The 13,056-nt window shown below is 38.9% G+C and overlaps 1 protein-coding gene across 5 annotated transcripts in view; it reads right to left on the bottom strand.

The window, feature by feature from the left end:
* Positions 1 to 13,056, bottom strand: part of CNTN3 (contactin 3) — a 324,643-nt gene that overhangs the window by 61,662 nt on the left and 249,925 nt on the right. For all 5 annotated transcript variants that reach the window (XM_070576766.1, XM_070576770.1, XM_070576768.1 and 2 more), the window contains one exon: positions 1,440 to 1,567. In XM_070576766.1, the coding sequence (XP_070432867.1) occupies positions 1,440 to 1,567 (128 nt within the window). The remainder of the gene's footprint in view (positions 1 to 1,439; positions 1,568 to 13,056) is intronic.

Below are 13,056 nucleotides of genomic sequence, written 5' to 3'. Positions count from 1 at the left end.
GGCACTGACAGACAGAAGCCTGGAAGAACTAATGGACAATTTTCCATGTCTTCTTTCCTCTTCCACCATGATGGGCAATGTGCCAGATGGGGACCCTTTTTTCTTGGATGAAGACTGCTTAGCTGACCCACCATGGACTTGCAGCATGAGCAAAAAGTAAACTGTTGCTATTTTAATCCACTGACATCTTGGATTTATTTGTTACTGCAGAATACTGTGATCTGCTTTACAGACAGAGAGCCTAATAAACATCTCATACTCAACATAGCCAAATTGAACTCCTGCTCTTCCTCCTCCTCAAACCTGTGTAATCTCAGCCTTTCCCATCTCAGTTGTTTTGACAGTCATTCTTTCTGCTGCTCCAAAGACCCTGTAGTCATCCTTGTCTCCTTTCTTTCTGTTGGACCTCACATTCAATTTGTCAGCAACTCCTACTGACTCTACATGCAGGCTATATGCAGAAGCAGATCCCTTCCCATCAACTCCTCTGCTGCTACCCACATTTGGGTCATTATCGGCTCCTGCCTAGATTGCAGCAATGGTCTCCTGAGCCCTCTCCTGCTTCCAGCCTTGATTTCTCCACAGTCTGTTCTCAACAGAGAAGCAAGAGTAACCCTTCAAAAATATATTTCACATCACGTCATTTCATCATGTCAACTTTGCACCAACTTCCACTTTTCACTCTAACTAACAGCTAAAATCCTAACAAGGTCTACAAAGCCCTCACATGACTGTCCCAAGGAATCTATTGGTTAACTGCCTTATCCAGGAAATCTTTGCCAAAATCTCTCCTTCTCAGTGAGACCTTCTCTGACCCCTCTCTTTCATTCTCCAGCTTACCTCTCCCATACATGCCTCTGTATTTTCTCAATTTTTTTTCCTCTAATAATTTCCTTGCTTTTTATTCCTAGTGCTTATTTTCTTTTTACCTTTGGTAGAAGGTAAGCTTCATGAGGGCAGCATCTTTGTCAGTTTGTTTATTGATATAACCCAAGCACCTGACACATGGTAGGTACTCAATTTGTTTCTTGAATGAATAAAAGAACTATATCCACAACTTGAAGCGACTCTTATTGATGTCAAGGATTATTCCGTGGACTTAAACATCTCCAGAAAATATCAAATATATTGAAAAAGAAAAAGTATAGCCAAAATATCTGACATAACCCAAGAATATAAAATAAAAGATCATTGGCACACACTATTTGTAATTCTATTGCCCATCATGCAAGTGCAGTAGTTAACGTGTTCCCTGATGCACAGTGTAATGTGTAAATAAATATTAAGAATTATTATCTTGATTTTCACTGGTTAAAATAACATAAGCTCTATATTCATAGTGCTCTGCAGATTGTGAAAAACATTTTTTTCTTTGATCTAAATAACATACCACACACAATGCATCCCTATGTAAAGGAATCTTTAAGAAATGCACCTACCTGTAACAACCAAGTATGTTGTGCCATTTGCTTTCCCAAACTGGTTTTCTGCTATGCAGGTGTAAGTTCCAACATCAGCTTTTGTTACATTGGCTATTTTGAGTCCTCCACCTTTTAAAAAAGAGATTCTAAAGGAAATACAAATTAGACAAATAAATGTATAATAGTCACTGTTTTCAAATAAATAGCAATGTTTTTACATAAGTATTGCCTTAAGCTAGTATTTTTAAGGCAAGATAAACCTGTGCTTAGCCTTTCTGGGAACAAGGAAAATTAAAAGAAAATTTATTCACACATATACAAGCAAAACAATGAGAAAAAATGCTCCACCAATTCAAGCTTTTCTTGATATTTTTACACAGTATTACTTATCAGTACACCTACTTTTGGGGATGTCTTCATCAAACAAGTGTGAAATGTTTAAAAAAAATATATGGTGTGGGGGGCCAGCCTGGTGGCGTAGGGGTTGAGTTCATGTGCTCTGCTTCGGCGGCCCAGGGTTTGGCCAGTTCAGATCCTGGGCGCAGACCTAGCACCACTCCTCAAGCCATGCTATGGCGGTATCCCACATAAAATAGAGGGAGATTGGTACAGATGTTAGCTCAGTGACAATCTTCCTCAAGCAAAAAGAGGAAGACTGGTAACAGACGTTAGCTCAGGGCCAATCTTCCTCACACACACATATATATATATATATGGTGTAGTAGATTACTCATGAGGTTAGCCTTATCAGTTCGGAGAAAATAAAAAGTAGACATGACACTATTTCCTTTAAATTTGAAACAGTACATAAGAAATAAGAAACTTGCTTGCCTTTCATTATGAACTTGGGAGAGTCACATTTACTCCAATATAAATCCAAATTTTGCAAAAGAACACCTGTGAGCTATTGCAAAGAATCTGGGTAATGCAAATGAACATTACATTAGAGTTTCTGAGAATAAGCTTAAAGCACTTAAAGCTTTTGCATGTAACTAAGGAAATATAAATGAGTCCCCTACGTGTGCTAGGCACTGTGAGAGTCTCTGGGATTACAGGGTGGGCAAGACAGAAATCCTCACCGTCATGGAAATAACAGTCTAGTGAAAGGCACAGACAAAATAATTAAATAAGCAAATATGATAAGTTCAGATTTTTGAGAAGTCCCCAGAAGGAGACTGACAGAGTGATACAATAGAGAGTAATTGATACAGGGAGTGTTTCCATAACAGGTTCTTAAGAAAAGCCTCTTAGAAAAGGTGTCATTTAAACTGAGAAAGAAGAAGGAGAAAGGGTTAACCTGTCATTAGTCCAATACATGAATCTTTATTGCCATCCTGTCTACCCATAATTATTTTCCCTTTCTTTGAATTCCTAAAATCTTTACTATCCATAGTGTGCATTTAATGTTTAGAATGCTTTTATGTTTTGTGGTTCATATCTTTGATATGAAAGTGTTGCATCTATCCAAAGGGATGGTAAACTTCTTTTTTTTTTAAAGATTTTATTTTTCCTATTTTTCCCAAAAGCTCCCCGGTACACAGCTGTATATTTTCAGTTGTGGGTCCTTCTAGTTGTGGCATGTGGGATGTCCCTTCAATGTGGCCTGATAAGCGGTGCCATGTCCGTGCCCAGGATCCGAACTGGCAAAACCCTGGGCTGCCGAAGTGGAGCGTGTGAATTTAACCACTCAGCCACGGGGCCAGCCCCTAGGATGGTAAACTTCTTAAAGAGGTTTCTAACCCCAGTGTCAGTGTGTCACAATATATGTAAACCATGGACAATAAATGCCTCCGACTTTGGGGCCATACAGTAGACAGGAAAGATGCTGAGGACATTACACTAGAGTGGGAAATCTCAACTCAATCTCTAAATATTATCTTGTTTGTTGAAAGATTTTTAGGTGTGTGTCAAAAATGTGGTAACTAGTATAAGTTTATGTATCAAAAATATACAAGATATGGGTTTTATGTTGTGTATATGTGTGTGTCTATGTACATATTCCTTTAATAGCCTGTTACTCACTTTCATTTGTATACTGGTTACATTTCCTTGTCTTTTCCTTTTACTTTATAAACTTTTTAATATTTTTTAATATATATATATTTTTTCTCATGAGGAAGATTTGCCTGGAGCTAACATCTGCTGCCAATCTTCCTCTTTTTTTTCACTTGAGGAAGATTAGCCCTGAGCTGATTTCTGTGCCAATCTTCCTCTACTTTGTATGTGGGTTGCTGCCACAGTGTGGCTGCCAAGAGGTGTAGGTCTGTGCCTGGGATCCAAACCGGTGAACCTGGTCGCCAAAGCAGACCATGTGGAACTTTAACCACTAGACCATGGGCCAGCTCCCAGTTACAATTTCTTGATTGAGAAAGTCATGGTAGAACGAGAGCTAGCACAACACAGTGACCTGTTTGATCCTGCATAGAGTTATCCACGAATGTTTGTTGCTCATGTGATTTTTTTTTTTAAATATGTCAAGTTATATTCAAAACCAAAGGGTTTGAGAATGGCCTAGAAAGCTAATCAGGGAACACACAGCATTGTATTTCAATTTAAGGAACTAAGTTGAAGGGTTAAAAATTCCAAGAATTTTCCTAGGAAGCTGTTAAAAAAGGTACTGTGTCTGATTACCCCATGGAACCCTGACCACTTTGTTGGGCATGATACATAAGCTCAACACTTTTCTCGGAGAGATGATCGAAGAAAAATCTCTTAATGTCTTAGCTTATCAGAGGACAAAGATTTTCTCAAATAGTGTTCAATATTAATGAGAAGAGGAAACGCTGCAGAAAGGTACAAATCAATGAAAACTTAGGACATGGAGACTGTTTTGAGAAACATAGGTAAATTTAAGGAAATATAAATTTGATCATGTAATCCTGCTATAGCCCCTCCTGCCCAGCCCTCGCTTAGACTCCTCCTCCGGCATCACGTTGCCTGTAGGAGAAAGGCTATAACCTAAGCCCAAGCCACAATCTCTCATCAAGATCCCGCCTCTCTCTGACTTCATAAGGGCTCTTGAATTCTACCTCAGTTGCCTTTCTCCAATCACAGAACTATTCCTGTACTTTCTTGTGCTTTTTCTTGTCTTGGGGCCTTTATAAAAATTGTTCCCGATGTCTCGTTAATGTGTATTCAAGCTTCAGATTTCAGTCACTTCCCTGATCCCACGGGTTTGGATTCAGTCTTCCTATAATTGATCATACATATTCTATGCTTTCTGAATAGCATTTGGGAACTGGCCAATTATTTATTTGCGTGCCTATTTGACTAATATTATTCTCCTATTGCCAACTGTAAACTCTCTGGAGGCAGGGATAGTATCTGGATTACTCACTGCTACGTTCCTAGTGCCTTTAACAGTTCCTGGCACAGAACTGATGCTCAAAAACAATACTTGTTGAATGAACAAATGACCGTATGCCTTTAGAGAGTCACTGTAGAAGAACTGGGACTGGTGAAGGCAGACTGCAAGGTGCTAAGGACTTTATGAATTATAAGGGAATAAATGCAGAAAGTGTGCAGACTATTATACGCACACATATATATATATTTATAGACATGTACGTCTATACATATACATATATATGGAACCATATACATGTATGTGCATAAATACATGGAACCCTATATATACGGAACCAAGAAAGACGAGGCAATAGAAGGCTGGATGGAAAGAATTATCTTCCTAGGATAAGAGGATTGAGCATATACTTGTACCACTAAGGAAGAAGTCAACAGAGAAGGAGAGACTGAAGGTGAGGGGAGGAGAGAGGGAAAGAGGAAAAGAAAGGGAGAGAGAGAACTGGTAGAGAAAAGTCCCAGAGGAGGAAGGACAGAGTACAAATGAGGGCATCCTCCCGACCCATTTTGATTGCTAAGCTCTTTTTCTAAAATTTTTCAGCCATGACTCCCAGAAAGACTGGTACTTGACCCACAGCATGGCTCAATAAATTTTACCTACCAATATCATTAATAAGAAAGTGAAGATTTGCTGGAGATTTTAATATGTGAAGAAAGCAAGCTGTAAGACGCTATCAGAAAATTTTGAAGACATTTAAATAGTGAGGCCAGCTCATCTGTCCTGAGGTAGAGGGAGAACTGGAATCTCCTGGAAGAAGTGGAAGCTCCTAGAAGAGCTGGAAGCTCCTGGAAGAACTGGAAGCTCCTGGAAGCTGGGCAGTCTACCGCTTCTGAGGTTAGTAAGCACTAAAACAAAGTAAAACGTCTCCTGTGGACTGAACAAATATTCAGCGTAAGCTTACTAGAGCTTCTGATTTGGGTATCACAGAACAGAGACAGGCAATTTCAGATCTCTGCCAATGCTATGAATTAGTGCCACGGCCAACTTTTCGGTACAAACACAGAACTGTTAGGAGTGTTGGAAGAACCAGACATCCTTTAGTGCGTAAGGTTTAAGAACTCTAAATGAGCAAAGCTATCCTTAGGACTACGTTGAGAGGAGGAGCAGTTTCAAAGGCAAAGCTAACACCTCAGGAATCACACAAAGACTCCAAAACAAACAAATTGACGCTCAAAGAATGCAAACTCTGTACATCGTAAAATTTTGAGCTAATTGGATATTTTATTCCTAAATTGGTTCTTCCAGTAAGTTTTAAGAGGCCCTCAGGGCATTTCACACAACACAAAAATAAACAATATTCAGTAAATGGATGGAGTAATTGTTTCTCAACTGAAAACCTTCAATAACCCAAGCTTCCCTACAGAGATCCGAAGTGAAAATTTTATACCACTTTGCTACAAATGAAATTGCTTTCTGAGCTTTCTGGGAACACGTTTTGCTGCAAATGGGTAGAGCTGAAAGGGTAGATAATAATGAGTGACTCTAGTCTTGGCACAAAAGTTAAATGAAGACTTATGAGATTAACATTCAGAAATATGGTATTCCCCTTTGCTTTGAGAAAAGCGCAATTTCAATCACTGTGGCATTTTAACTCCTTGATCAGTTTTATAATATACCTTTATATGTAGCCTTTTATTGGTCTTTCCTTTTGTAGTAAAAGAGGTTAATTATTTCACTTAACTTTGTGCAGTCTATGGTTAGTTTGGGATAAGTAAACTTAATTGCTCTAAGCTGCTCTAATGGTCCATGCTGTAATTCAGTGATGGCACTGAATTTATGACTGTTAACAAACCCTGTTTGTTCCGAAAGTAGACTGTTGTCTAGGCAACACTGACCTGTACTTTATGCTGACATTTAAGCATCTATAATAATACAGTATGTTTTTAGAATGGGCAAACTGAGGAGTATTATGCATGCCAGGCAGGATTTCTGAAAATACTGTTTTTCCCCTGCCTATGTTCTGAATATTACGGTAATTTATGCAACTTGAATTTTAACAAACACGCTGCAACTCTACATTTTCTCAGGAAGCACATCTCAGTGGAGATGAGATCACATGAGATGGTAATGATTAAACTGCTGTATAGAAAATAACAAGGCTATTTTGGATTTCACTTTCTGAGTATATACTCTAAGAGATGGATGCTTACAATTAGCCTTAAGAGAAAAGTACTCACAATGCATATATTACAGGATAAATTATGACAGTTAAGGAAAGCAAATATAAATTGATGAAAATGCATGAGAAAATAAATGTCAGAGAAAAAGAGCATATAGTGTATGTTTTCATTTACAACTCCTCTCATCCCCATACACTTGGTGAAATAACTTCTCCCTGTTGAGTTCACTGATAACCTACAAACAGAATTTAGGAAAATAACATTAGAATTCTCATTCTTTTAGCTATACCATTTTGGGCTTTCATCTTATAAATCCAACAGCATTAGTTTAGTGCTTTATCGGTTAGAAAATCTCCAAGGAAGAGAGGCAGAGCCAAGAAAATTCAGCAGTTAATTATCCTATCTTTGAGTAAACACAAGGCTAATAACATGCAGCTTTGTTATTTCATTGGCCGTACACATTACATGGAACAGGCACCGGAGCTCCTAGAGAAACAGAGCACGGCTCCACTCTACAGCCATGAGAAACGCACTTTTTTCATCTCAAGTAACATTTTTTCATATTCATAAGAAGAGAATCAACAATAAAGGAACATTTTCATTACTTTTACAAAAGCTTCCCCAATGCTTATCTATCATAACAAATATATTTGGAGCTAAATTGATCGTTACGACACTGACTCAGTAGGTTTTCCGTCTAAAATGGACCCAAATCTATAGAACAAAAGGCCCCAAAAGGAAATTTCTAGTTTGAATGATTATATAAAACTATTCATCTAAGTAATCATGAGGCCCAGGCAGTAATCCATTTGAAACATTTAAATCCTTATAGAATAGAGTATCTGCAAAAACAATAAACACTCAGATGTCTGAGATAGTAAAACAAACAAACACGACAAACAATTTGGCTCAAGAAGTCAAAGCAAACTTCGAATGGAATACTTATTAAGGTTCCAAGGGGCCCCATACTTGACACTATTCTTTGCTACCTGAGAGAGAGATTCATGAGCCAAATCAGTGAAAATCAGAATGTCAGCTTTATTACTTACCTTAGAGATAAAGCTGTTGCAAAACTGCTGAGGTGAGCAACAATGGTTTTCTGACACTTCATCCCAGAGTTAGACAGACCTAAGCTCCCTAGCACAGGTGGACCACCACAGGATCTCCCTGTACGGGCCAACTCCGTTACTGCATGGTACAGAGAACAGCAGAATATATTCATTCTCTATAGGCAGGCAGACACCAAAGAGAAAGAAGGCAGAGGGCTGAGCTACGACGTCAAGGTCTCCTACTCAAAATCAGGAGTCACGTACTTTCTCCGTGGAAGGGGTGAAGAGAGGCCCAAGTGTTACTCCAATGGGTGGCCTTCATCTTAGAGACTGGCAGCCCTGGAATGGACCTCACTTCCAACAGCAATGCTAAAGTACAAGATACTTACGTTGCATGCACAAGAGAAATTTCACCAACAAGGGATGTAGAAGGTGCTACAGGATATGTAGAAGGATATCTTTTGGCTGCTCAGGATCAATTCTCCTTTCTTTGGTAAACAACACTGAACTTCCTTTGGGGAATTCTCTTCCCCTATTGTATGCAGTCTTGGTAGAGCTGTAAATCAGGGTCCCCTGTGTGATCCTAGCTGAGGGGTAGATATGTGACACACTGGTAGTGTTTCTCAAACTTTACTGTGCACCAATCACCTGGAGGACTCCTTAATATGCCCAGTGCTGAGCTCACCACTAGATTAGGTCTGGGCTGGGGCCCAAAGATTTGCATTTCTAACAAGTTCTCAGGATTCTGGTGATGCTAATGTGGGCACCACACCTTGAGAAACAGTATTCTAAGCTATGTCCTTTGGACACTCCCTCCTCAAACTTTGATTTGTGACACAAAGAGAAAAATAATGGTTAGTTCATTCATTCCAGCACTTGCTGTGATAAGATGGTGCAACCCCTGCTGCCAGGATTCCGGGAGCCATCCACTTTCCTGTCCATTTCTAAGTCAGTTTCTGCAACTTACCTAATAATTCTGTGTAATATCCTTGAATTACTTCTCAGCTAATAGAAACTTCTAGAGTTCCTAAATCCCTAAAGGATACAAGTTATCAAAAGTTGGTGCCATGCACATAGTAGTTTTTCAACAAATATTTGTTGTCACAACCAGTATGAAGAGTTCAGAGACAATATTCGATATAGAGAGTATAAGGTTTTATCACATCTCAAGAGTATAATGTTTTATCATGTATCAAGACTGGCCCAAAATACATCAGTCCTCATGTTGAGTTCTTACAAGAGAGAATGGCTTTGGAATTGGTAGATTCCAATTCCCAGGTCATCTCTTTTATAGATAGCCATCAATATTTAAGTGGCTCATTTACAATATTATGCAGTATTCCTAACCTTTCTGGGACACAAAGTTCTTTGCTTATTTGAAAAGTCTGAGGATCCTCTCTACAGAACAAATGCATGTACATACACAACAATAACAACAAGAACAGATTTGATAACAATTCAAGATGAATTGTCTAAGGTTCTGTGGACATCAGGTTAGCAACTCCTGTTAGCAATTCAACTCATCCAACGACAGGAGTATGTCTGGAACCTCTTTGTCTTGGAGGCTTCAGTCTTAGCCTTTCTAGATACACCTTATTGAGCTAGTCTTTTATGACGACCATCTGCATTTGGTGGTTGGTTCCTTAAAAATTATCTCACACAAAAATAAAGTGGCAATGTTGTATAGCTCAAGAATGTAAGGTATTGGGTCACACATTCCTCCACACACTGGAGTGGGTCTCAAATTGTTTTTGGAGAAAAATTTCAGCCCTAATAACCTGAATTTTCTTGTCCTTCCTCCATGCAGAGTGGTGATCATTGTCTGTTCAGACACAGGTTCTGGTGAGCCACCACATCTTTAACAAGATGATACAAACTTTAATACCAGTTCAATTGATTCTTTCAGCATTTGACTCTTCATTTTCACAACGGCACCTTCTCTGTACCCCAGATACCTGATACTGAACAAAACCTTTAAATAATTTTTTGTTCAAGCTTATTAAAAACTTACTACATGCTTATTACATGTGAGAAGTCATATTCATGGATGATTGGCTAAAAGAAATGTGGTCTATCTATTCTTTGAGTCTTGATACTCAAAGTTACCCCTGGATTGTGAGAAAGAAAAAAACCCTTTAAAACTCATCATATTTTATTTTAAGGATGCTGACTCTTAATACTACATTACTCGGTGTTCTCTCCTTGACAATCCATTGGATTTGGACATACACATTTGCATGTTTTTGCCTACAAAGAATTGTCTATCTCCTTTTCAAACGGTTTCATTTCATCTTATGGACACTGTGTATTGTGCAATTAGCAGTATTTTTCTCTGCTCATTTGTTAGCAGAAAGCTCTGAGCCAAAACTGGATCTCAACTAAGCAAATGGATCTGTTGGCATGTTTTGTAAAACTAACCTCATTCATCCATTCTACAAGTATTTATTGAACATGTACTATCGACCAAGCTCTGTAATAAGCAATAAGGATTCACTGGGAAGAATATATGCTGACCTAATATAAGTTACATTTTAGGCAACTGGAACCCTGGCATATTTTTTTCTCCTCAATGTTCACGTTGTGTGTATTTTGAGACAAACTGTCTCAAGTTCTTTTCGGAATGAGACATGATGTAAGCAAATGAAATAAACTAGAAGACATAAAGTTATTAACATGAGGCTAGAGTAATAAAGAAATAAGAAATAATACAGTGAGGTGTAAAGTTTTCTAAGTACCTAAACTAGAAAAACACATGAACTTACATCAAGCTTTAAAATACTCTGATTTTCCCAATTAAGTTAATTAATAAATACTGTGGAAAATTAAGTGCTTAATAAAATCTTTAACAAGTTAAAGGTGCCTCTTTCTTTAGCATTTTAATGTAAAAGGTTAGAAAAGATTTATTTTTCCAAAATAAGGTAGATTTTTATGTTCAACCTCCATTATAGATTTTTTTCAGGATTATAGACTCACAAAGGGTCAAACACTCTTATCTTTCCAGAGAAACTGCTCTAGCAATAAAATCTGCATTAAGATAGAATTACAAAATATTACAAATAAGATCAGGAAGTGGAAAACAGGTGACGGTACAAAATGATTTTTTTTTAGTTTGTTAGGCAGTAAGAAATTTAACTTAGTGTACCTACTCATTAGAACTTATATAACAGATCATAAATTATGAATAACTCTTTTCTGGCATCAGAATGTGGGAGGCAGCAACCATCAGGACTGATCGGCGTATTTCTTCCTTTTTCATGGAAATGCAATGGCACCACACCTAATCATCCATTCAACCATCCACCCATCCCTCCACCCTTATTGTGGTTAAAGGCCTCAGGGAGGAGGAAGAATATACTGAAATATAGCACTTTTCATATTTTTAATGGGAAGCCTCAAATAGAAATCTATAAAAAAATCAGTTTTGCACATTTTTAAGAAGTAATTACAATAAATAAAATAAGAAAATTATAGCTACTTTTAAGACATGAGAAATCCAAAAAAGAATGAAATTCACTTCAACAAATATTTGTTGAGTACTCAGAAAGCACCAAGGGCTTTGGAAAATAAAAATATGAATGAGGGGGCTGGCCAGGTGGCACTGCGGGTAAGTTCGCACATTCTGCTTTGGTGGCCTGGGGTTCGCTGGTTCAGATCCCAGGTGTGGACCTACACACTGCTTATCAAGCCATGCCGTGGCAGGTGTCCCACATAGAAAGTAGAGGAAGATGGGCATGGATGTTAGCTCAGGGCCAGTCTTCCTCAGCAAAAAGAGGAGGATTGGTGGCAGATGTTAGCTCAGGGCTAATCTTCCTTGAAAAAAAAAGGAAAGAATAAGAACCAGCCCCATCCTTTAGAGACTTACAGTCTAACAGCCAATGGGGATACACATAGTTCAGGCACAACTAACCATAAAATGTGATCATTTGGTATGAAATTTTACATCTGAAGTACAAATTCATCCAGCTCAACCTCTAAAAGTACAGTAACCCTTTCTCCTTTCCCTCCACCGTTACTTTAAATCAAGCCTCCACTAAATCTTACCCTGCCAACTCCAAGTTGTCTCTCCTAACCCGATTCATTGCCTCTCTCCTTTCTCTCTTCGACCCACTCTCCACACTACAGCCAGAGCTATCTCTTAACCGGATCATGTCACACCCCTAGGTTAAAATCTCTAATGGCTTCTCATTCCATTGAAAATAAAATCCAACTTTTTTTCTTTTGGAGGGAGATTAGCCCTGAGCTAACATCTGCCACCAATCCTCCTCTTTTTGCTGAGGAAGACTGGCCCTGAGCTAACATCGGTGCCCATTTGCCTCTACTTTATATGTGGGATGCCTGCCACAGCATGGCTTGCCAAGCGGTGCATAGTCCACACCCGGGATCTGAACTGGTGAACCCCAGGCCACCGAAGTGAAACATACAAACTTAACCACTGCACCACGGGGGCAGCCCAAGTAACATTTTTATCACAGTCTTCAAGGACCCCATTTCTGGAGTCTGTCCATCTCTGGGACCTCATATTTTATTATTCTCCCCCTCCACGCATAACACTTCAGTCACACCGGCTTTCCTCTTGATTCTCAAGTAAGTCAATCTCCTTCCCATCTCCGGGCCTGTGTTCCTATTGGGGCCTATTCCTGGAAGGCACTTCTTCTAATTCTTGGGAAGACCCATTGCTTCTTACCATTTAGTTCTCTTTCCAAAACTTACTTCCTTAATGAAGCCTTTCTTAAAATACCCTATATAAGTATCTTTACTTTTTCCTTTATGGCAAGAGAAATTATGTTTTCAGTTTATTTGTGTTCTGTTCTCCTTTCTGCAAGTTCCACAAAGAAGGGACTGTATCTGTCTGGGTCACCATGGTTTCCTCAGAGGCCAGCCCAATGCATGGCACACGGTAGACGTGCCAGACTGCATTTCCCAAAGGTGGCCACAACAAGATTTCCCATCCCACGTGCTTTCCTAGAATCTTGCCACTCTCCCATTAAGAGGTAGAGTCAAACTGCCCTCCCTTTGAATCTGGTTAGCTTAGTGATTTCCCGGTAACCAATGGAAGGCAAGGAAAGTGAGGTTTTGTATCTTCCAGGCTAGGTGATTTCAGC

Source organism: Equus przewalskii, chromosome 15 (assembly GCF_037783145.1).
Source record: "Equus przewalskii isolate Varuska chromosome 15, EquPr2, whole genome shotgun sequence".
NCBI classification, from domain to species: domain Eukaryota; kingdom Metazoa; phylum Chordata; class Mammalia; order Perissodactyla; family Equidae; genus Equus; species Equus przewalskii.
This window is presented reverse-complemented; position numbering and strand designations above follow the sequence as displayed.